Source organism: Protopterus annectens, chromosome 6.part0 (genome assembly GCF_019279795.1).
Source record: "Protopterus annectens isolate FY-2018-M chromosome 6.part0, PAN1.0, whole genome shotgun sequence".
Lineage (NCBI taxonomy): Eukaryota > Metazoa > Chordata > Ceratodontiformes > Protopteridae > Protopterus > Protopterus annectens.
The window spans coordinates 830197346-830222792 of record NC_056737.1 but is presented as its reverse complement, the minus strand read 5'-3'; the positions used below and the strand labels follow the sequence as shown (position 1 = coordinate 830222792).

Here is a 25447-nt window from a genome sequence, read left to right as displayed (position 1 = left end):
ACAGGAATGTTTTCTTTTTGACGTGCCTCAGTTTTTTTCTTATGCAGACGCTCACGAAGTTCACTTATGCGCTTGTCCATCATGGCCACTTCCATATTGCGCTTGTTTAAAAGTTCCTTCTGCTGCTGAAGCTTGGCATTTTGTTCTTGGTTCAGTTTATTGCGTATCTATTAAAAAAAAAAAAGATATCTGTACAAGAAAGGAAAGACAGTGAAAACTAGCAACAGCAAACAAACATTCTGTACCACAAAGTAATATAGGTTTTTCACTGATTAAAAACTGCTGTTTCCTTCCTTGTGTTCAATTATTAACCAACATCATGAAAAATGTACAAATCCTCTCTAAAAACAGAAAGGAAATATCTACATTGGTCTGGCTCCTTGATGCAGAGGAATGGAATCCTGACTGACCTATGTGACTGGGGTTTGATTACTATCCCTGGCACTGAAGAAGCCAGGCAAGGAGGGATTGCAATGAAGAGGCTTGGTCTGCTTGCCTCTCTGGGGGTGGGGGTGCAATTGGAAACACTCATGGAAGGAGCAATTTCCTGGTGGAGACCAAGGAAACCACCTCCTGTGCTTTGGGGTTTGTGGACAGAGCTGCTTGATGAGAACTTCCCTTACAAAATTCAAGGAATACCCATTGCAGACAATGCACTGCATGTTCCCCTCCTTTGCACAGTTAAGTGTGCACAGGGATGTAGGGCTAAAAACAGAAAAGACTCTCAAACCACCCTGACAGCTGCCAAAATGATGGCCTCTCTCAGATGACTCTCACCCTTGATGAAGAGGAAACAAATGGGTCAACTGAGTAAGAGGGTACTGATGATCAGCAGGCAGCATAGAAAATGAGCAAAACAAAAAACAGAGAGAAAGGAAACATGCATTTCAAGTTTAAATCAATGCCAGCAGCAACTAGTTAATCATCTGATTACAGGGTAAGTGGAGCTACTCCTGCATACCCTTTCTAAATACAGGTGTGAAGCCACGGATAAAGGTAAAAAATGCATACATACAGAATTTAAAGCAGTCAACACTCAGAGAAAGTCTTTGGGAGGAACTCACAGCACATGGGGTAAGTCTGATGGAATAAAATGAAAACCACAAACAATAACTGAAAATCATGAACAATTCCAAGATCCTTCAGCCGCGAGACAGTGGCAATTATTAGGGTGGCATCCTCTGAAGTTTTAGCACTGAACACAGACTTCAAGAGGTGGGGAAGGTGAAACTGGACAAGTACAAAAGATTAACTATGCAGGTAGAAAAAGGTAAATATGGACAAAAAGCAATGAAAACTAATTCAAAAGTGGGATAGTGTAAACTTGGAGAAACAATGAACATTTCAGGATGCAATAGGCAGTATACCTGGACAAGGAAGAATAAACAGGAACTCAAGAGACGGACTGGTGATTATAGACAACAAGCACCAGACATGAACTTGGCAGGTGGTGGGATACGCAACTCTGGACAGCAACAAATGGATATGAATATGTTATGTGTAAGGAGTGACCCTGGACAACAAGCAATGAACATGAATTCATGAAGTTGGAGGGACGCAATGACATCATAAATGATGATGATGTGGTCTTAGACTATATTCTGCAAATTAGGCGTAAAATGTTGGAAGTGTAGTAGTCACTAAATTAAACAAAACTTTTGACTCTTGACATAAACAAAACTTTCTGAATACTTATGTTATGCATGTACTCTGAATTGTAAACTTTCCTTTAAAGGTTGATTTTTTTTCAACTACTATGGAAAATGACATTTCCTGTGATATAAATATGGAAAATACAGTGCTGTCCATAAGCTGAGTTCTCTTGAAATTTTGTATAATGAGTACAAAAAATTAAATTTTTTTGTAATGTTATGAGGAAATGTTCACAAAGTAAAACAAAATACTTTCAAATTTCACTACAACATTTTGGAATAAAAAAAAATTAGACCACTCACCATGAAAATCTACAACATGGAAATTGACTTTTTTTTTTTTTTGCAAATTATGAGGAATAGTTTACCAAATTAAACATGGACTCAAATTTGACAGTTAACATTTTGGGAGAAAAAGTACAGTTGTGTACCTACCATAAATGTAGATGTTCGAGTGTATTCACTGTTGCAGTCATTACACTTGGTTTATCCTGCTGGCAGGCTACCCGCAGTCGGCCTGAATTCCAAAGTCCTGGTCCGGCGTCGGTTGCTGTCGCCTCTTCCCTGACGTCAGTGCGCCAAGGGTATATAAGATGCAGCCGATGCCATTTTCTTCAGTTTTTCTTGCCCCAGATGTCAGGTGCCCCCAAGAAGGTAGGCAATACATATTGCTTATAAAAATATACACTAAAATAAGCAGTACCTTCATCTACAAGCAAATACACCACATAGGTTGTATAGGATAGAGAAGTATAGATAAGTCCAAGCAAAGAAAGGGGGATGGTGGGTGGGTAACCTGGACTGCAACAGTGAATACACTCGAACATCTACATTTATGGTAGGTACACAACTGTACTATGCTCATAGTGTTTCACTGTTACAGTCATTACACTTGGGTTGAATCCCAAAGCTGAGGTAGGGCAGCTGGGTCTAAATAGGATTAGGAGTGGCTATGAGGCCCTGCAGAACTGCAGTGGCAAAGCCTGCTCTGGATTTAGAGTAAAGAGGTAAGTGATAATGCTTGGTAAAAGTGTGCACTGAACTCCAAGTTGCAGCCGCCAAAATTTTCTTGGTTGGTACTCCTCTGAGAAAGGCTGCTGAAGTGGCTGCTGCCCTGGTAGAATGCGGCCTAATATTCTTAGGCACTGATTTGCCATGCTGTGCATAACAGAAATGAATGCAGTGTCCTATCTATTTTGAAATAGTCTGCTTTGAAATAGCCTTTCCTTGTGTTCCTCCATCATATGCTACAAACAGTTGCTCAGTTTTTCTGAAAGCTTTTGTTTTGTCCAAGTAGAAGCGTAGCTGCCTGTGTATGCCCAAAGAGTGCACAAGTCTCTCCCCTTTATTCTGGGGATTTGGATAAAATGTTGGCAAATTAATGGTTTGGATAAGAGCCACACTGGATACTACCTTTGGCATAAATGTTGGGTTTGTCCTTAGAGAAACCCTGTCCGGATAAAAAATGATAAAAGGTTCCACTGCCATTAATGCCTGTATGAGACATTTCTTGCTGAAGTTATTGCTAGGAGAAGAGCAGTTTTCCTTGATAAGAATTTTATCTCAGCTGTATTGGCTGGCTCAAAAGGAGGCAGTGTGAGCTTTTCCAAGACAAAGTTGAGGTCCCATGTAGGTATCGGTGCTCTCCTTGAGGGTCTTATGTTTTTTGCCCCTCTGAGGTACTGTCTTAGCAGTGGATGCGAGAAAATAGGAGGTTCCGTATTGTAATGAGCTGAAATGGCAGAGGCATGGATCTTTATTGATGAGAAGGATAGGCCTTTGTCCAGCATCTCAGTTAGGTATTGTAAAATCTGAGGAATATTTGGAACAAGTGGTTCAAGTCCTTGTGCCTGGTTCCAAGCACAGAATCTCTTCAATTTTTCTGCATAAGATTTCCTGGTGCTGGGCCTCCTGGCTTCCAAAATGACATCCATAACTGCTTTAGAGAGAGGTGTGTTCCGAGTGGATATATTATTTGCCATGCAGACAGATTTAAAGTTCTGAGTTGGCTGTGCAGGATCTGATTGTTTTGCTGAGTCAGAAGATGAAGAATTTGAGGTAAAGTCCAGGCTGGGCCTAGAGACAAGCTCTTTAGGATTGGGTACCAGTGCTGGCGTGGCCAGTTTGAGGCAATCAGAATCATTTTTGTCTTCTCGTCTGACTTTTAGGAGTACCTTGGGGAGGAGAGGCAGTGGTGGAAAGGCATAAACTGTTAGGGTTTTCTAGCTGAATGATAGAGCATCCACTTTCCATGCTTGTGAGTGATAAATCCTTGTGCAGAATCTCTGTAGCTGGCAGTTGTGAGGGGAGGCAAATAGATCTATGTCTGGGCGTCCCTATTTCCTTGTTATCATGCTGAAGACTTGTGAATCTAGTTTCCACTCGTGAGGGTCCATGAGGTTTCTGCTTAGTTCGTCTGCCAGAGTATTTTTCTTTCCTGGCAGGAATTGTGCCTGCTGATGTACTTGATAGATCAGTGCTGTGTTCCACAAAGTCATGGCTTGCCTGCAGAGGGGGTAGGAATGTGTGCCCCCTTGCTTGTTTATGTACCACATAACTGTAGTATTGTCCGTCTTTAGCAATAATTGTCCTGGATGTAGTAGATCCTTGAAGGCAGTCAGGGCATTCTGTACAGCTAGCATCGCTTTTTGGTTGATATGAAGATACATTTGGCCCGCGGGCTACGTGCCCTGAATACATTTTCCTGCCATGTGTGCCACCCAGGCATAATCTGATGCATCTGTTGTTAGTGACTGCCTGGCTGTGGGTAAAGTGAAAGGCTGTCCCTTGTTGTGGTGACAGGCCAGTGCTCACCATCAAAACTCCTGTTGCAGGCAGGGAATGAGAGTTATTATTGTTTCCAGGCTGTGACAATGTTGAGTCCAAACACTTTTTAGATACCATTGTAGCTTCCTCATATGCAGTCTTGTATATAGAATTAGCAGGATGCAGGATGCCACGAAGCCCAAAGCCTGCAGAATTTTTCTTGCAGGTAGCTGGGTCTTTGTTGCCATCATTTGAAAGTAATGAGTCAGTTGTCTTTGCTTGTCTGGTATGAGATAAGCCATCTGGGCAGTTGTATTTAAGCTTGCACCCAGGAATATTATCTCTTGAGAGGGCACTAGTTTTGATTTCTTTTCGTTTACTGTGTACCCTAGGCAAATTAGCAATCTTTTTACAAATGCCAGATGCTTTAGTAGAATGTCCTTGCTCTCTGCTTGAATAAGGCAGTCGTCCAAGTAGGGATATATTTGAATTCCTTTTTGTCTGCAAAATGCAATTACTGGTGCCAGGCATTGTGTGAATACCCTGGGCGCAGTAGATAAGCCAAAGGGCAGTGCAGAGAATTGGTAATGCATTGAGCCAGCTATGAATCTGATGTATCTTCTGCAAGATTGTCCGATTGGGACATGCAGGTATGCCTCTTTGAGGTCCAAGGTAACTAGCCCAAGCCTTCTTGCCCAGCATGGGTAGAAGTTGCTGCAGTGTCAACATTTTGAATTTTGAAACGTCCAAGAAGGTATTTAGAATAGACAGGTCCAGTATTGGTCTCCAGGCTTTGTCCTTTCTGGGTACCAAGAAAAGTCTTCAGTAAAATCCTTGCCCCTGCTCTTGCTGTGGTACTTTTTGAATAGCCTTCATGTCCATGAGAGCAGAAATTTGTTTTTGTGCCCCTGCCCATTGATTGTGGGGCAGGTCTGGCATACCTTTTGATCTTGGTAGGGTGTAAAAGTGGAACCTGTAACCCTGAGAAACAATATTCAGTACTCAGGAAAACTAAGATAGGCAACACAGTGTCAAACGCTGAAACTAGTTTAATGATAAACAAAACAAAATAAAGTAAAATACAGTAAAAAAGAAGTACTAAGCGCTTTCACCCATACATATTCTGGGCATCATCAGAGCACTAAATGATTCATTTACCAACGTCCATATTTATACAATTGTTAATTAATAAATTAGTAATTTGATGATATTGGCTACAGCACAACGCCTAACCAGCAACTTTTTAAAGTCAAATTTCCATAAAATACAGACATAGGAACTTGGTAAAATATATCAGTATAAACTTATATAAATATATATATATATATATATATATATATATATATATATATATATAGTATAATACTAAAACACACTACACGTATATTACTATATTTTTAAAATAAAATCCTAAAAAATATATAGTAAATAACTAAAAACATTGTATACTGAATATACACAGACTTATAGGTACATCCTATATAACATTTTTTGATAGAAATTACATGAAAATACTATAGCATAAAAGCTTGTGTTATGCTAAATAAACAGATGAATTATTTTCTAGTCCAAATACATAACAAAAATCAACTGTTAGTTGTTAATAGTTACTAAAAAAAAATTTAAATATATAAAACGGTACAGCAGATGTTCAAGGTCCAAAAAACTAAATACTTGTATATGGCTAATAACCATTTAACTTAAATTGTTGTAGCCAAGATCAAATAAAGTATGACTTGTATTTTAATATACTAGCTATAGATATGTGTTCATTGATACCCGGTGTGATGCTGGCATTTAATCTCAGTTGCCATAGGCATTCTTTTGCCTCCAGTAAAGTCTTGTCATCACCTCCTTTGTTAGTATTAAGTGTAACTCTATCACAAAAAATTAAAATCTCTTAAAGTTATGACATTTTTGACCATGTGTGTATAGGGAGCTCGTAGTTTTTTCCTTTTTTATAGCTCTAATATGTTCAACTATACATTCCCTCAACTTTCTGATAGTTTTTCCTACATAGTATGCTGAACAAGATGAACAAGTAGCCAAATAAACAACCATTTTAGTGTTACAGTTGCAGTATCCAGGACATCTGATTGTTTTCCCATAGTTATGTGGAGCAACATAAGGTCCATCATTAATGTATTTACAAGTCCTACATGTGCCACATTTGTTCATCCTTGACATTTTATACACACCCTTATTAGTACTTGTCTCAAAAAGCTCTTTCAGGTTCATACCTCTGCTATAAGTAACCTTAGGGTAGCTACCTATGATGTCTGTTAATTTAGCCTTGTTCATAAAAACACTGGTCCAGGTCTCTCGCAAAATGTTGACTATATTAAATGATGTTTCATTGTAAGGTAATATAAAAGTGTCCTTTCTAGTCTTATTATTACTTTTAACTGTAACATTGTCAAATCCAGATTTAATTATAGGTTTGTATAGATGGTTTCTTTTAGTATAAATCTCATTTCTAACGTTACTTAAAAGTTTGTGGGGATATCCCCTGTCTGAAAACATATTAGAAAGTTTCTCAATCTCCAAGTGAAATAATATATCATCACTTATAATTCGTGAGAGTCTAACCATTTGTCCTTTAACCAAATTATTTTTTTGGTAATAAGGATGGCAACTGTCGAAATGCAGAAATGAATTAGAATAAGTTTTCTTTCTAAATATGTTTGATTCTATCACACCATCACTAGTGTAGAATAATATGTCCAGATATTCGCAATCATTCTCAAAAATTTTACTGGTAAAATTTAGAAAAGTTGATGATGTTCTTAGAAAAAATTCAAATTCTAGTAATTCTTCTCTATTACCTTTCCAGAAAATAAGAATATCATCCAGGTATCTCAGATATAAAGCAATGTTTGGCCAATAACTAGATGTAAAAATATACTGCGTTTCCCAAAGGGCTAACACTAAATTGGCATAAATAGGAGCACATCTAGCTCCCATGGCCACCCCTGTGCTTTGTCTAAAGTATTCACCATTAATGTAAATGTAATTGTTTTCAAGTACTATTTCCATCAGTTCCACCAAAAGTTTGCATTTTCCAGTGTGCATACCACTAAATTTCAATAAACTGGCCTCAAACATTTCTAAACCTAGTTTGTGTGGTATCACAGTGAACAAATTAACAATATCAATGGTGACCATAACCATGTCGGGATTAATGTCAACTAAATGTTCTCTTACTTTGTCTAGGCAATACCATGAGTCCTTCAATATATGTGGTAGGTGATTTAACGTCTCTTTGCATTGAACATCTATAAATGAGGCTATTGCCTCAGTTTTGCAACCCTTGGCAGATACTATAGGCCTAAATGGTGGATTGTTGGTATCCTTATGTATCTTAGGAAGATCAAAGATGGATGGAGTAATAAGAAACTCGACTGTTAAATAATCATGTTCTTCTTTACTAATAACTCCATCCATCAAAAATTCGTATAATTGCCAATCCACTTTAGCATATGCCCTATACATCTCGTGTTTAGACACTTTTTCATAAGTGTTATTGTCGTTCAACATAACAGTCATTTTGTTCAAATAATCGGTTTTAGACATAATAACAACTCCACCTCCCTTGTCAAGTTTCATAACCCTATATTTGTCGGTCATGGTCAGTTCCCTAAGACAAAATTTTTCAGCTGGGGTAAGATTCTCAGATGTAGTTTTTTCTTTCTTCAATACTCTTCTTATCTGAGTCTCACATAACTTTTCAAATAAATAAATCATAGGGTTCTGTGGGGATATAAATATACTACTCCTTTTAAGTCTAAAGTTACTTGTGTCTGTTTGGATACCTTTGTTGTTAGCAAAGAACATATTTAAATTCAACAATCTTGTATATAATTTTAAATTAATTAAAATCCTTCCTACGTCGTTTTTAAAAGATGGGACATAAGTAAAACCTTTCTTAAAAAGAGTAACGTAACTGGGACTGAAATTGGTGTCAGTAAAATTGTACAGGTTAAAGCCTCCATCCACAATAATAGAACAATAGCCTCCATTGAGGTATGTGTTTGTCTCATGTTCAAACCCTGTATTGTTTAATATCACTTACGAATAATCATCATGGCTAAAAAATGTGAATTTAGTTTCTTTAATGCTATCAGTACTGAGATCTGTATGACAATGTGACACATTGTCAAATTTAAATTGTATTGTGTTGTGATGGCTTGTATTTATCTGTGCCATGAGTTTGTCCTGTGTGTTGATGTGTTGTAATACTGATTCTGTTGATATTGCTGACCGCGATATCAGTCGCGTACCCGTTCCGACCTTCTCAGTGTTGGCTCCTCTAAAAAAAACCCCTTCCCCATCATCGTGAACAAAATTGTCTTGTCTAAACCTCTGTTGTTTACTAGGGTTAGTAATGAAAGAATTGTGTTTATCCCTAGTACATGTACCTGTCTCAGCTAACTTAACTGAACGCTTCATATTTTTAAATTCTTTAAAATGTGCGTAAACTCTCTTGTTTTTGTAATCATTAGTATCCCTTATCAGTTTTTGATTTTTTATTTCTAACCCTTTGTTAGTGAACTTGTCCATGTCTTTGATAATACTGTCAAAGCGAAACTTGTTGAACTCAAACAACAAATCTTGGCGTATATTTTTGTCTAACATAATCAATTGTTCATTTAGAATCGCAAGTTTACTATTATTGTTACGTATTATCAACTTCATTAAGTCAATACCTGTTCTCTCGAACAGTTGTAAAAGTTCATCAAAAAATTCAGTACCATCCACAAACCCGAAAGGAAGTTTAAACATCCGCAAGCCCTTCGGTATATGTCCCAGTTCCAAAGACCTTTCTAAAAAGGCGTTGTCCATTTGCAAAGATTTGAAAGTTTTAAGCGCCTTTTCAAACTCTATAAACTGCTTGTTTAAACTCCCCATATCATTATTATTACTGTGGGGAATATTAACAAAAGACGGAGCTACCAATATGGCCTTTAAGTCCATCGAATTAGAATTAGGACAAACAGTACCTCTGTTTGAACCGCCCTAGTGTTCGGTGCTGTGTTCGAAGGTGGAATACCGTGTTGTGCACTTCCTGTGTTGGCTCCTCTTCCAATGAAACCCGTCGAACCATTACTAGCTGACGGTCATACCGGACTAGTACCAGGTGTGGAATGAAGTGTAAAAAGTTGCTCCTGTGATTCAGTCACTGTAACGTTAGTAATAGCTGGACTTTTACATCCTTTCTCTTGCAAGGCGATGATAAAGCGTTGTGTGATCTCAATATGCTGTAGCAATAACTGCTCCATAATCCATTCTATCAAAAAATTTTATATAGGATGTACCTATAAGTCTGTGTATACAATGTTTTTAGTTATTTACTATATATTTCTTAGGATTTTATTTTAAAAATATAGTAATATACATGTAGTGTGTTTTAGTATTATACTATATATATATATATATATATATATATATATAAATATATATATATATATAAAAAAAATATATATATAGATATATATATATATATATATATATATATATATATATATATATATATATATATATATATATATATATATATATATATATATGTATTTATATAAGTTTATACTGATATATTTTAGCAAGTTCCTGTGTCTGTATTTTATGGAAATTTCACTTTAAAAAGTTGCTGGATAGGCGTTGTGCTGTAACCAATATCATCAAATTACTAATTTTATTAATTAACAATTGTATAAATATGGAAGTTGGTAAATGAATCATTTAGTACTCTGATGATGCCCAGAATATGTACGGGTGAAAGCACTTAGTACTTCTTTTTTACTGTATTTTACTTTATTTTGTTTTATCATTAAACTAGTTTCAGCGTTTGACACTGTGTTGCCTATCTTAGTTTTCCTGGTTCTCTATTGTGGATTTAAACATTCAGTACCCATTTGTCCTGGGTGATCATGTGCCAGTTTTGAGAGAAAAGTGTTAGTTTTCTCCCCAAGGGTGCTGCCAAAACGTAAGTGCTTGGCATTTGTAGAGGAAAGTCATTGGGACTGTTTCCTATAAGGTTGTGATTTGTCTTCTCCGCCTTTGGGGGCTGACGCACCCCATTGTTTAGGTCTGTATGAGCCTTGGGGCTGAGATCTGCCTCCTGGGCGTCTGTATCTGCCTCTTTGTGGCCTGTCTGACACTGGAAAGGACCAATTTTTAGAAGGCCAGTTCCTGCTAAATCTAGGTGGCTGAACCTGTAAGAAATCCTTTACTGTCTGCATTGATTTTGCTTTATCCTTGATTTTCTTTAACACCTCTTCTGCCTTAACACCAAACAAAGTATCATGCTGTAATGGAGCATCCAATAATTTTGCTTTAACATGATCCAGTAAACTCTGTTCTTTTAACCAAGCATGCCTTCGAATGACAGAGCCTGTAACTGCGGCTCTGCAAGAAGCCTCTAAAGAATCAAAACCACATTGCAAAGTATGATTTCCCACTTGTTCAGCTGCATGCAATAAATCCTGCATTTCCTTGTTCTCAGGACATTCAGAGCTTGTAAGCATTTTCTGTTTTAGCAAAGACATTAGGTATGGTTGATAAACTGGCAGTTTAAAGCCCTTACAGCTAAAGTAGCAGAGGTGTAAACTTTTTCCCCCATCTGTCCAGTGCTCTAGAATCCCTATCAGAGGGAACAGGGTTTTTTGCAGTGGAAGCCTTGACCCCTTTGGGACCCTGAGAAAGAGTTTCTGTATCAGCAGCAGGGTTTTTATAAAGAAATTTATGAGAATCTGGAGCCCTGTAATACCTATCTGGCTTAACTGGTGCAAGGGGTAAAGAATCAGGAGTCAAACTGGATTCAGAAAATACATCAACAATATCTAGTACAGGGGGGATAGCAAGAGGCCTGTGCTGAGGCAATAAAAGAAAGTCTCTGAGCCTTTTCTTGGATTCTGAATAATCCTGGCTCTCCCAATGGAAATGTTCCCTCATGGTGTGCAGGGTTTCCCCAAAAGAGTAGTCTTCAGGAGGAGAGGCTGAAGGGATAGATTCTTCAGCATCAGAGTCCTCATATCGAGGAAGAGAATATCCCTGTTCTGAAGAGGAATCAGAAGAAATAGAAACCTGGTCCGAGGAGTCATAGTCAGTGTCTTGCCTAGGCCTTTTATCAGGGGGGGGATAGGAACCCCTGATCAAAGTAATTAGGTCCTCGGCCATTTTGAGCATCTGTTTCTTTGGCATGGATGACTGTCCAGGAGAATGCTGTACTTGTTTCTTTGTCTTTAAAGGTGTTTCAGACTTTGCCTTGGCTGCTGAAGTGGTCTTGATAGTAAGCTGTGTAGGTCTGAAAACACTCTCAAAAGCCGATGCCTGCTCAGCGGCTCCGGACCCATCTGAGGGAATAGTTTCTGTAGGCCCAATACCTTGAGTTTCTAGAGGCCTAGCTGTCTCCACGTGGGAGTCGTAGGCGGCCTGTGGCTCTCAGGTAGCGGGTGTCAGGGGCTGCGAAAGCACCTCACTGAAAACCGGCGACTGGCCTAGAAGAGGCTTCGTCGTAGGTTTTGGACCTCGGATGCCTATCTTTTTCTTTGTCCTTGCGCTTTTTATGGACGCCGGTCATCGGTTGTTCCGACGGCATTATATAATTAAACCTCTGGCCAAAGTAATGTAAAGCAAAATCGAACAGACGCTTAATAGTGCGTTGGTTGAATCTAGCACAAAACAGACAACTAGCAACATCGTGGTCAGAACCTAGGGAAGGAATACAGTAAGAATGAAAATCCTTATGAGGTATTTGCTTCCCACAAGAAATACAATTGTTAACTTTTACTGACATTGGTCTGGAGCAAGAAAACGTTTCCCCAACGGGGTACTTAGCTTTACTGAAGACTTTGGATCTGAAATTCAATTTCGAAAATCTCAGGAGTCGGCCGACTGGCACTTGCGAACTGCTTTTGCTTCGGTCACCGTGCGGCAAGAAAGACTGAAGAAAATGGCGGGGCTGCATCTTATATACCCCTGGCACACTGACGTCAGGGAAGAGGCGACAGCACTGACGCCGGACCAGGACTTTGGAATTCAGGCCAACTGCGGGTAGCCTGCCAGTAGGATAACCCAAGTGTAATGACTGCAACAGTGAAACACAATGAACATATTTCAGAATACTTGCATTACAGTTCTACATCAAATGGAATTTCAGTCAATCTAAGAAACATTAAACAAAAACTGAATAATGACAGTAGCAGAAATCATGAGGTGGTGTCAGAACTGTTCTGTGAGCATAACCAGAACTGTAAATGTTTAGGTAGGCTCTCTACTGCACATCATTATTTATCCACAGGAATTTTTCTAATCTCCTTTCTAAAGTTGTTGGTTGTCCCCAATGTAGAACTGGGCTCATTCCCTAATTCACAGTGTTTCAGCTGATAGAGTTTAAAAGACAGAGCTGAACATGATGCTTACGGTTTACAAGTGTCACCTGTCATGGAGTCCAAAACAAATGGCCCTTCTCCCTAATTGTAAAGCCCCTGGAGACAAAGAAGGTGGATTCCCATCAACTCTGCAGCTTTGGGAATATGCTGTTTGACAAAGTTACGGAGGCCTCTGCAACATGCATTATGGGGTAATCTGAATGCCTCACCTTCCAAACCCCAAACCCTCTCCAGGAACAGGAAAGAAGCTCCTGGAAAAACAGTGGGTAGAAATGGGGGTTTAAATCACAAGCAATGACCATACTCAAACATCTACGTTTATGCTGAATATAACTCGTAGAGAACTGGACTACAATAATCACAGGAGGCATTGCTGCAGTATCAAAGCATCAGCTGCCGCTATAGGGAAGAGAGAATTATAACAAGCCAAGCATGAAAGTTGTGGCAAAGTTTATCTTGCTCCTCAATAAAGATCTAAGTGTGTAATGTCCAGAAAAAAAATATGCACTGTAGTCCAGGTGGCTGCTCACAGATACACAATTTGATACAATTTCAAAGAAGGTTAATGGCATTGCTAATGCCCAGGTAGACTGGGACTCTACAAGGGCTTCCCAGATACTTTGCATTACTTTGGGAAAGGCAGTAACCAAACAAACTATCTTGGTGTGGATTTCCAAAGCCATCACCTTCTGCTACCAATATCATGGAAATTCTTCGCAAGGCACTGTCAAGGCACACTCCATCAGGGCAAAGTGACAAAGGCGCACCTAGCAGTGTCTCCGCAAAGCAACTCCGGTACCTGCTGCCCTACTCACTCCATCTGCCGCATAAGAAATGAGCCTCATGGAGGAGTTAAGTCAAGGTCGCAAGATGGGAAGCAGCCCTGTTCGCAACTCCCTCAGCTGTAGGATCCTGCAGGGTATCTCTCAACGTTTTTAGGAGATCCCTCTGAAGTCACATGAAGTGTGACAAATAATTCAGCGACCTGAGTGTAAAGGTCGCTGAAGAGAACATATGCTTCCTATACCTGTCCATCAAACAGGACTCCTTGTTCGGCGGATGGACAGATGAAGAAGTTTCCGCAAGTTCCTTCTTAGTGGCTGCTGCCAGCACCATAGCATCAACAGGAACCCCTTTGGAAAGAAAGGCCTTATCTTCGGGGGCAGTTATAAATTTATTTGGTCTCTGCGGAACCGGTTCCATGGTCTCTGGCGCGTTCTACCCCTTCCGACTCACTATAGACAAAAATGGGTCAAAACGCGGAGACACCGAAGAGGTGGAGGGTCGGGAACCAAATGTGTCCAGGTAGACAAACTAAACTCATCCTCAGAAGGGGCTAGGGACTTCCTGCCACTCCTCTGTCTAAGGATTTCCAAGATGTCCGAAAAGGAGACATCCTCAGAGGGGGATCATTGGGACCCTTCCGATTCATATGTGTCTAAAGTGATGGACTCAGGGGAGTCCAGATGCTTCCTCTTACATTTTTTCTTCAGAGGGACCTCCTCGAATGTTCAGGGGAGGTTTCGGAAAAAGTGGGGTCGCCCAATGGGCATCCTGGGGCATAGGTTTCCTATGTTTGGGGGTAGGAGGGTGGTCAAAGGCAGGCACAGGCACCGAGGGGGAAGGAGCCGAGGGTGGAGCGGTCTCAGGAGACAGCATGCTCCTCATCACCTCGAAGGCGCCACTTTCCCGAGCCGAAGGAGCCTCCTAGTCCAAAGAACTCGGAGATCTCCTGTGAACCGAGAGTGACAGTTTCGAGGCTGATGTAGGAGCCGAGCTCACCTGCGACGAAGCTCTACACTATGCAGCTCAGAAGGGATATAGGATGCCTGAAGATGAACACTTAAGAAAAGATTATGCCACAGGCTCTTACTGCTAACTCCACAGTTAGTTAAGAATGGGCTCCACCTTGTCTGTGTACCGCATTATAATGGCAACTGCAAACACCTTCAGGGTTCCTAACAGTGCACTGAATGTGTTCATGGCTAGAATTAATGGTCTTCAGTTCCTTTAGTCTGATCTCCTGTTAGGTCATGGGGGACTCAATAAGTCTTGCAAACTCCTAGAAGGGATACTATAACAATGGAGGGTAGATTTTTGAAGACATTTATGAAAATGTTTGGCATGGAAGATGTGAATTCAGTACTAGGAGTTCGGAGTGAATTTTCATATTACTCACCGAGATCCACAAACTTGGCTAGGCTAGATAGATTTTATACCTCAAAGGAATGTGGATTTAATTGAAGGTCTTGAAACGCACTCAATAACTATTTCAGATGATGCACCAATTATAACTAAAATAAAAATGCAAGGTAATGAAATGAAAATAAGACACTGGTGCTTTCCCACCTACTGGTTGAAAAGGGAGGAATTTAAGGAATGGGTTGTGGAATTACTTCAGGAGCTACTAGAAAAGACAGATTTGTCTTCCGAAAATATAGCTAAGGAGGGGGATAAAATTAAAGTGGAGTTTAAAAGTAGGTTGGAAATAAAAGAAAGGGAGATATGGCTAAACAATAACAAGAATTATTTAGAGGGATTGACAAATGTTAAAGTATTGCAAAACAGGGTAATCTCTCATAGGTTCATAGGTAGATACTAGGCTATTGGCCTAAGGGCCTAAGTAAGCCTAGCCAACAAGGTTCCATGGCTTACACCACCCAAGAAAGTTAATTTCTTGTGCCCCTGTCGAGCAGAGCCACAGAAGTGATCCCCGGGGAGTATTTCCTATTTCCCATCCACTCATCAAGATTTTTCTTGAAGAGTGCTAATGAGGAACTTTGCTTGCCATAGATGGGTAGCTTGTTCCAGAGTACAGGAAGTCTCTGGGACAGGAATATATCCCTCCCAGCATGTCCTGTTTATTGTGGTGACAAGGTTTAGGTCCCTAGAGCAAGTAGCTCGGAGGGATTGGGATTTAAGGTGTAGCATGTCCAAAACCTCTGGGTTTAAGATAGTTTTATATGTTAGGTAGAGATCTCCTCAGAGTAGGCGATATGCTACAGAGTAAAGCTGGAGTTTTTTTGAGATGGTCAGTGTAGGGTAATCCTCTTTGTGAGGTACTTCTGTAGCCTTTCCAGCTGCTGCAGATGTCTTGTGAGGTACATTCCAAACAGGGCGTTGTACTCTATAATGGGTCTAATGACAGCAGAGTACAGGGGAACAATTACCTCTTTTTTCCTGGATGAGAACCCTTTTGTGATGAGGTGTGCCACATAGAAAGATTTCCTGACTACTGTGGCGATGTGATTATTAAAGGAGAGACTACTGTCACCTGGGTCCCAAGGTCTCATCACACATTCGGCATTAAGTAGACTGCCATTTATGTGGTAGTTCATGGGTACAGAGTTTTTACCAAAGGGGATGACAATGCACTTTCTGGCATTGAGCTTGAGGCCATGCCTCTGACACCAGGCATCTATCTCGGTGAGGCCCTTCTGTAGGATGTCCACATCATTTGGGGACTTGATTATGGCTACTAGTTTGCAGTCATCTGCGAACTTCGTTAGCCAGAGGGCTTCTGTGCTTAGCCTGCATTTCAGAGAAGTAGATACCAAGCACAAGAGGTCCCAGGACTGAACCCTGTGGTACTCCACTTGTCACTGGTTTTAAGTCAGATTTGGAGTCTGCAACTTTTACAGTGTGGGCTCTGTCAGTGAGCTAGTTGGCAACCCATCTTGTGACGTAGGGATTTATACTTAGTTTAGTGAGTTTAGCTATAATTCCAGAATAGGGGATGGTGTTGAAAGCCTTGGCGAGGTCAAGATAGGCTGTGTGAAGCACCTTACCCTCGTCTACGGCTTTGGTGACTGCCTCAAAGAAGTCGATCGGGTTCAGAAGGCATGATCTGCCTTTCACAAACCCAAACTGGGTGGCGTCCAGAGTTTGAAGGTTACCAATGTCTTTGTTTATGAGTTCCATGATGATACGTTCCATGGCCTTGCAGACCAGGCTCTTCAGGCTAATAGGGCAAGAGTTCCCAGGATCAGTGGTGGCTCCCCCTTTGTGGAGTGGGATAAATGTTGCTGTGCGCCATTCAGTGGGCACAAAGCCTGACGTGAGACTATGATTGAACATGGTGCTTAGGTGGGGAGCCAGTTCGTTCTGAAGTTCATGTAAAATGCAGCCTGGCATGTTGTCCGGTCCCATGGATGCTGTGTTTTTGGTTTTAGAGAGTGCAGCTTTTACCTGCACAGATGTGATTACAGGAACTCTGCATTCTTCCTGTATAGATTTAGGCCCTTTAGGGGGTGAGAGGGGAGTAAAGTTAATACTGAACCTATCTGCCAGGATGTTGGCAATATCAGTTGGTTCTGTAACTTTCATGCCGTTGTGCTGTAACTCGGGGCAGATCTGGGTGTTGCCATTGAGATTCTTGACATAGCTATAGAATGCTTTGTGGTTGCCCTTAGAATCAGTGGCGATTTTGTTTTCGTAGCTAGCTTTGAAGAATCTTATAAGGGATCTCACCTTCTTATTGGGGCTGACCAGGCAGCTCGATTTTACTCTCTTTTGCAACAGTTTCTTCCTTCTGTTGTAGAGTTTGTTTATGGCAGTGGACCACCAGATTGGCTTCCTTTTTTTGGAGGATAGCGTCTTGGTTCTGTTTGGGATAGCACGATCCATGCACTCGTGTAAGTGCTTATAGAGTGCATTTGTGTAGGATTTAGCAGTCGTAAATGTATTGTCCATCTGCATGGGTGTCATGAACTTCGCCACTTCTGCCTTAAGAAGCATGAAGTTGGCTTTGGAGAAATTTTTTACCGTGGTTTCTGTAATGGTGGGTGGGGGCGGGATGCGGACATCTAGGGTGATAAGCTTATGGTCAGATCTGACCAACGAGGAATTGATTTCAGGTGTAGAACACCGGTCACTCATGTTGGTAATGACTAGGTCTAGGATACTGTTCCTCCTGGTGGGGGTGTGGATAAGTTGATCCAGGGCATTGGAATTTATGAATTCCAGAATGCGTTGAGTGAAGGAGTTGGTACATGATTAGTTTCCCAAGTTAATGGTGGGGTAGTTGAAATCGCCCATTATTGGGGTGTTTGGTTGAACCCTAATATTTTCCAGTATATCAAGAAAAGGGGAGTGGGAATCCTGGGACATGTTCGGGGATCTGTAGCAAGCTACAATTTGGATGGCAGTTTTGCCCATAGTTAGTTGCACTTGGATAACCTTGGATGCAATATGCTGCGCAATTAGCCTGGACGTGTGGATATCTTTAATGAATATGGACACAACACAGCCTTTGGTGTTCTGGTCCTGGTTAGAAGGTTGAAAAGTGTGGCATGAGTTATAGCCTGGTAATGCAGGGGTGCTCTCTACAGCCTTGAACCAGGTCTCAGCCACTGCACAGATATCAATGTTCTCCAATTTAAGGAGTGCCTCGAGTGAGTGCATTTTGAGATTTAGACTTCTAGCATTGAGTAGCATTACCCTCGGTTTTTGCTTGCCTGTTCCTGTTACGGTAGTGAATTTATCGTTTGAACCTTGCCTAAAAAAGGCACTAAAGGGGCGGCAAGAGCCTTAGCCAGTATCCGGAGGGGCAACAGGTGCAGGCCATCTCTGGAAAAGCATCGTGGTCTGTTGACCATGTCGTCCCAAGCAGGGAGATACTGGATCCCCTTAGAATGACACCAGAAGCTTAGCCAGTTGTTGAAGTCAATCACTTTTGTCCTTGTACTGCGGTATCATTCTGGGCGATGGTAGGATGCTACTCAGGGCTAGGGTCATGCCTTCCTGGGCTACAAGATAGGAGAGCTCTTCCATGTCTCTTTTCATGTCGTCCAGGGAAGTACGTCTCAGGTCGTTCACACCAACATGGACAATGACAGAGTCAAATTTGTACTTGTTGTGGAGTGACCTGAGTGCGTGGGTTATGTGGCGGATCCTGGCACCCGACAGGCAGCTGACAGTAACCTTCTCCTTGTTTAGCCTGGAGAGTGGAACATCAGTGTGCCTGACTATAGAGTCACCTATGACTAGTGTGTTGGGTACACTGGTTTGCCTTATTGGCTGTGGTTTATTGGCACACTGAGTCTGTGGGCTGTGTGTGATTTGGGTTGTGTTGAGGGGGTGGAGATTGCTTGAGTTTCTGCTTTGGAGGTCTCTGTTGCTTGAGCAGATTATTATTGAAAGCCTCTGTGAATGTTTTTGTGTTTCTATGTGTGGATTTTGGTGGTGTAGATTTAGTGGGACTATGTGATGAGTGTGGTGCAAGTGTTTACCTTCTCCTCTTGACTGTCAAGTGCAGTCTTGGTTGGAGAGAACTTTACCTCCAGTTTGGCTAGATAAGTGCATCTCTCACAGGTTGTGGTGTTGGGTGGTAAGAGGAGAGGGTTTTCTGTGTACATGAGGCAATTGCTACATTGCCTTAAGATGCCCAGATTCATCAGATAGACAGGAGAGAACAAGAAAAGGAGCAGCTGCAGAATGCTAAACAGCAAATTAGGGATTACTTCGATAATATGCATGAGTTTAGAAAGATTGCTGTTATGCAACTGTTTTTTCGATAATAATTCTACAGCACAAAAACTTTTAACACAACTCATGCAACAAAAAGTAGAAAGGACAGTCACCAAGCTTAGGGAGCCTTTAACAAGGAAGATAACAAGAGATCCTGTAGAAATATTAGAAATATTTTGGAAATTTTATGAAATTTTGTATAAAGCAGAGAAATATAGAAATCAAGAAAAGGTACAAATGGAAATGTTTATGGAAGAATTAAATATGTCAAAGTTAAAGGCAGGTGAGGCTCAATTACTAACAGAATAGGAAGGGATGACATAAAAATGGCTATGTATAACCAATCTACAGGAAAGTCCCCAGGAATCGATGGTATCCTTGTGGAAGTGTGGAAGTTAAGAGGTAAAAAACTGATCTGGAAGGTTTTGTTTAACAGTATTTTAAGAGGAGTAGAAGTTCCACCATCCTGGAAGAAGGCAGTGGTAGCTGTAATACCTAAAGAGGGTAAAGATGCATCGGATCCAGCTTCATACAGGCCCATTTCAATACTAAACCATGACTATAAAGTGTTTATGTCTATAATGGCAAAAAGAATGGCAAAAGTGATACCAAAATTGAAAGATAAGGATCAGTGTGGTTTTCTGATGGGAAGGCAAACATCTGACAATATTAACAGAACAATGATGATCCAGAGGGAAGCATAATGCAAGAATGTACCACTTTTACTCATGGGTCTTAATGCAGAGAAAGCATTTGACAGAGTAAACTGGGACTTCGTGAGCAGGGCAATGGAAGCATTTGCTTTTCCTGATACAATTATAAGACTGATTAGAAGATATGAGAGATCAGATGCGCAAATTAAAGTGGGTGGGGTCCTCTCTAATAATTTCTGCTCGAGTAGAGTAACCAGGCAGGGTTATCTGCTTTTCCCTTTGTTGTTTCCATTATATTTAGAACCACTGGCAAATAAAATAAGGGACTCAGAAATTCACGGATATAATTGGTATGGTTGTCAGGAAAAGCTGGCTCTATTTGCAGATGATAATATTTTATACACGACAAAACCAGAAAGGGACATTAGTGTTGTGGAACATTTTAAGACAGTTTCAGATCTTCTCAGGATACAAAATTAATGAAGCTAAAACAAAGGCAGTAACGGTAAATTATGTACCCACACACAAATTGGTCCAACAATATTCATATTTATGGGAACATGGTAAAATGAAGGATTTAGGAGTATGGATTAGAAATGACTCTGTGGTGGCAGCTAAGGATACAAAGATCATACAAAAATTGAGAAACTAAAAGTTTTGTTATATGAACATGGATACTAAGATACAACCCATTAAAATGTTTTTAGTCCCTTTAGTCTTATACTCAAGTCAGGCATACTTTTATCAACCGGAGAAGTTGTGGATAGCAATTAAAAAAAGAGTTGAAGGATTTTATCTGGGAAGGGAAGACCGCAAAGGTCAAGTGGGATAATTTGATTCTACCAATAGAACAAGGTGGACTAGGATTACCTAATTTGAGGGGGTATTTTACAGCAACACGGTTTTTATACATAGCACAGGCAGAAAACTATAACTCAAAGTGGAAAGGGATGATACTGATGCAGGAAGAAAGCTCAAAAAACTAAGGAGAAAAAAACAAAATCATATATAGTATTATATTCATAAAATAGACGGAGTATTCTAAAAACCAAACCAGCATGAGAATGGAGAAAAGAGAATTTGCCGATAGGGTTGTCTGTGGTCAGGGATACAGACAATAGGCAAGAGGGGGCTGGAATTTACTGGAGAAAACTGGCAAAGGAACCAAGGTATTGGGAGCAAATAACTAGAAAGGGAAAGGTAATAGAATGGGAAAAGGCCAAAAATGTATTTGGATTGCTGGTTAGAGATTATCTTCCCTATCAAGGATTGATATCAGAGTATAGGCAAAGGGAAAGAAATAGGGGGCTCCTAAATGAAAGACCAGCAATGGTAGAGATTTTAATAGAATCTAGAATAGAAGCTGCCGTTAAAAAAGGAATAATTAGTAAAGCATGTAAAATACTGCATGATAATTAAAAGAATCAATCATAGGAGCTTAGAAAGGATCGGGAAGAGATAGACTGGATAAGCAATTCACAAAGAGACAATGGGGGATATATGTATATCTCCCAAATATACAACAAAGTCTAAGAAATGTAGGATCTTTGCCTGAAAATGTTTATATAGGTATTTTTACACCCCAAGTAGACTCCAAAGGATTTTTCCTCAGGTGGATAGCAAATGTTGGATGTGTGACAGGCAAGAAAGAGGTAGCCGGGAACATATTTTCTGGAGGTGTGATGGGCTGGCAGACTTTTGGGATTCTTTGCGAACCGCTCTGTCGGAGATGCTGGGTGAGAAGATTGGATTGACTGGGGAGATGATTTTTTTTTGGGTTATGATATAGAATCGGCAGACTTTTGAGATTCTCTGCGAACCACTCTGTCGGAGATGCTGGTTGAGGATTGACTGGGAAGATGATTTTTTTGAGTTATGACATAGAATCGGAATTGCCTAGGCATAGTAAAGCCTTGCTGAGTTTAGTTATGGTGGCTGCCAAAAAAGCAATTACTAGAAAATGTAAATCAAAATCTAGACCAACTTTACTAGAAGTACTGAATATAGTAACAGAGATAAAACAACTGGAATTGAGAGCTTTAGAAAAGGGAAGGAGCAAACTGCATAGAAAAAATGGGAATTGTGGGAACAGTATATGCAGAGCAGGAACGAAGTTTAAGAGGCAGAATTTGAATGAGCTACATAATGCTTAACTGACAATGACTGGAAGGTTTATAAGTGATTTATAATATTTGTAACTACAATTGTTTCAATTGTGTCTGTGATGTAAACTGTTTGCAACTAAAGTGATATCATTTTGTATGTTTTATATAAATGTAAGACGGCCTTTGTCATATGTGGAAATTTAATAAAGATGTTGGGGAAAAAAAGAAGTTTTGCAAACTGAGGTAATATATGTAGGGCCCAATTCCGATCGCAGGCACCTACTGTCAAGTTTTACAAGCCCTCTTGGTCTACAAATTGTATCCTCTTGTTCCTTAGTACATGTTGGGAGCATAACATGAATTACTTTGTATTGGGGGGGGGGGGTGAAATGGATACCTTTGTTACTCCCACAGAATTTACTTTATGTGCATCCTGCAAAGGGGAACCATGTGGATGGAGGCTTATATGTATCCCAGATTTCTCAGTTGTTTAACAATTTAACATAACAATAGATGCTGGAGTGGATCACTGGTGCAATGCAGTACAGCTGATGGACAGGATGTATCCTGCCAAGGATACAATATGGCTGGCCAGCATACCAAAGCTGAGGTGTGTCTTCCTTATGTGCCACATATCAGCTCTTAGAACTAGACATGAAGACTACATACTGGTATGTAAGGAGTGTAAAAATCTCCCCAGACATAGACTAAGGCTTGCTATAATGTCAGGCAAAAAAAGAGATGGGGAAGGACAGGCAAAAGTATTCCACTTTGGCCTAAAGGAAATATTAAGGAGAAAGTACAGTTGTATAAGAAAGCTTACCATAACAATGGATGTTCTAATAGACTACTGTGTCAGTAGCCTAAGCAATATGGGTATTACCTTCTTGTAACCAGCCAACCTTTCAAAGTTTTAGGCACCTTTCATTCATTCCAACTGTCAGAAGGCCAATGGAGCACAAAACTCTTCATTTTCTGTCCAGAAAGAGAACAAGAGCCATGAAAAACCATGGTCGGAAACAACAAAACCGTAACTATGTACAAAATGGAGTGGAAATGTTACAAAAACCACAAAGTGGAAATGTTACCACCCTGGCAACATCAAAATAACCCAAGTAAAAGGGGAGTGGTGGAAGGGGCAACTACTGCAAAGGTGATCTATCAGAATATCTACTGTTACGGTAAGTGTACTTACACAACTGTACTATGTTCAATACACAGATAACTGTTGTAGTATCCTAAGCTGTTAGGTAGAATACCATATCTTAGAGGAGAAAGAAAAAGAGGATGCCAATAATTACTGCACACTGGATGCCCATAGAGAATTGTTCTAGCAAAGCCTGCTCTGGACCTGGAAAAATAATCCAGTTTATAGTACTCTGTCAAAGTATGCACTGAAGATCAAAATGTTGCCTGTAGAATATTTTGAGTCTACCCCCTTTCCAAAAAGCCACTGAAGAAGCTAGTACCTTGCAGACTAAGCTGAAAACCTATCTGGAAGTGGCTTATTGTGGCAAGTATAACAAAAAAGAAAACATCTCAATATGCTCTGCTTAGACACTGGCTTGTCCTTTCCTCTTACCTTCACAAGGGAAAAACAGCTGCTCAGCTTTCCTAAAAGGTCTGTCTGGGGAGTATCTGACTTGCCTATGTATATCCAGAGAGTAAATAATCCTTTGTCCCTAGTTCTTTGGGTCAGGAAAGAAGAATAGGAGATGAATAGTCTGGCTTAAAGAAAACTGTGCGACAACTTTAGGTATAGAGGTAAGATGTGTTCCCAAATAAACCCCGCCTTTGTAAAAAAAAAAAATAAGTAGGGCTGACTCATCATAAGAGCTTGTAACTCGGACACTCTTCTAAGAGATGTCAGAGCAATAAGCAAAAGAGTCTTTCACATTAAGAACCTCAAGTCAGCCTGATTAGTTCGCTCAAATGGAGATGGAGCATGTTTTTCAAGCAAAAAATTAAGATCACAGTGAGGAACCACCTATCTCTTAACCGGATAAGTATGAAACACCTCTGAAAAAAGCATTACATGAAAGGGGGTATCTAAGGGCAGACAAGCTGAAAAGGCTGACAAATGTAACTTAACAGAAGACTATGACAGTCCATCAGACAGCAACTCACACAAGTGATATCAAGAACCAGAGGGCAGCCAAAGCTTGTAGAGGATCCTGGTTCTTTGACTAGCACCAACTGGAACACTGTTCCTCACTTCCACATATATGATTTTCTAGTAGTAGGTTTTCTTGTCTCCTTTAGTATCTGCTGCACATCCTCAGAAAAAAAAGTATCTAAACTGTATTACAATTTTATCACCCAGACAGTTAAAAGTGTTTGCAAAATCGGGGTGTACCAAAGTCTATCTCGTGTGAGTGAATCCAGTCTGTGAGGAAGCTTGTAGTAATTGCCCTTGGCCTGAATGAAAAGAAATGAGAGCCACTGTTGCCTTAGCAAGAAGGAAGTCACCACTACAATTTTTGTGGAGCCCTTATGAATCTTTAGAAGAACCCTGGACATCAGCGTAAAGGGTAGAAAAGCATATAGGAACATTCTTGTCTATGGGAATGATAAGGCACCTGTCATCCAGCCCTGTTTACAACAAATTAGTTCTTCATAGCTGAATCAATTCTTGGAAGACAAAGGATGATGTTTCCATTCATTGGGGTCTGTCCTGGTCCTGCTGAGCTTGTCTGCAATTAAGTTTTGCTCTGACAAGAAGTATGAAACCTGAAGAGTCAAACTGAGTGGAGTTGCTACCTCTCAGACAATCATAGCAACTATGCATAGATACTATGATCTGGTAACTTCCTCTCTGTGTACCACATCACTCTGGTGTTATCTGTGTACACTAGCAGAGGTCCTGGGGACTTCAGGTGATTTGAGGTAGTTAAAGTACTCGTAACTGCCAACACCTCTCTGACATTTACATGCTTCTGTCTGAGAGCTTGCACTTTTATCCCTTTTGAGATCACTCTCCACACAAGCATCTACGGTGACTGAAGAGGAGATGAGGAGTTAGTAGGGAGAATGGAAGGCTAGGATTGCAAACTACCTGGGCTACACACCATCCAATCTCCCTCTTTAGAGAACTGGGATCTGAAATGACAAATCATGCAAACATTGAGTCTGGACTGATTGGAGCTACCACTGTATCCCTTATGTGCAGTCTTGACCAGGGGAGGCATGGGAATCATTACTGCCATGTACCCTAGAAGCTTAAGGAATGATGTACGGCTTTGATTATAGAAACCTGAGAAAAACTGTTACATGTCTATTTTTTCTGGGGAAGAAAGTCTCTTCCCAGGACTGAGCCCAAACAAACATCTCACAAAAATCATCCTCTGAAAAGGGATGAGAGAAAACTTCTGAAAGTTGATTTGAAACCACAGACTGAGAAGAAGTTTCTGAAC

The 25447-nt window shown here is 40.4% G+C and overlaps 1 protein-coding gene across 5 annotated transcripts in view; it reads right to left on the bottom strand.

Moving 5' to 3' along the window:
* PPP1R13B (protein phosphatase 1 regulatory subunit 13B) overlaps nucleotides 1–25447 on the bottom strand; it is a 2314431-nt gene that overhangs the window by 991383 nt on the left and 1297601 nt on the right. For 3 of the 5 annotated variants that reach the window (XM_044074501.1, XM_044074499.1, XM_044074502.1), the window contains exon 8: nucleotides 3–167. In XM_044074501.1, the coding sequence (XP_043930436.1) occupies nucleotides 3–167 (165 nt within the window). The remainder of the gene's footprint in view (nucleotides 1–2; nucleotides 168–25447) is intronic. The other 2 variants (XM_044074500.1, XM_044074503.1) reach the window with 1 other exon arrangement.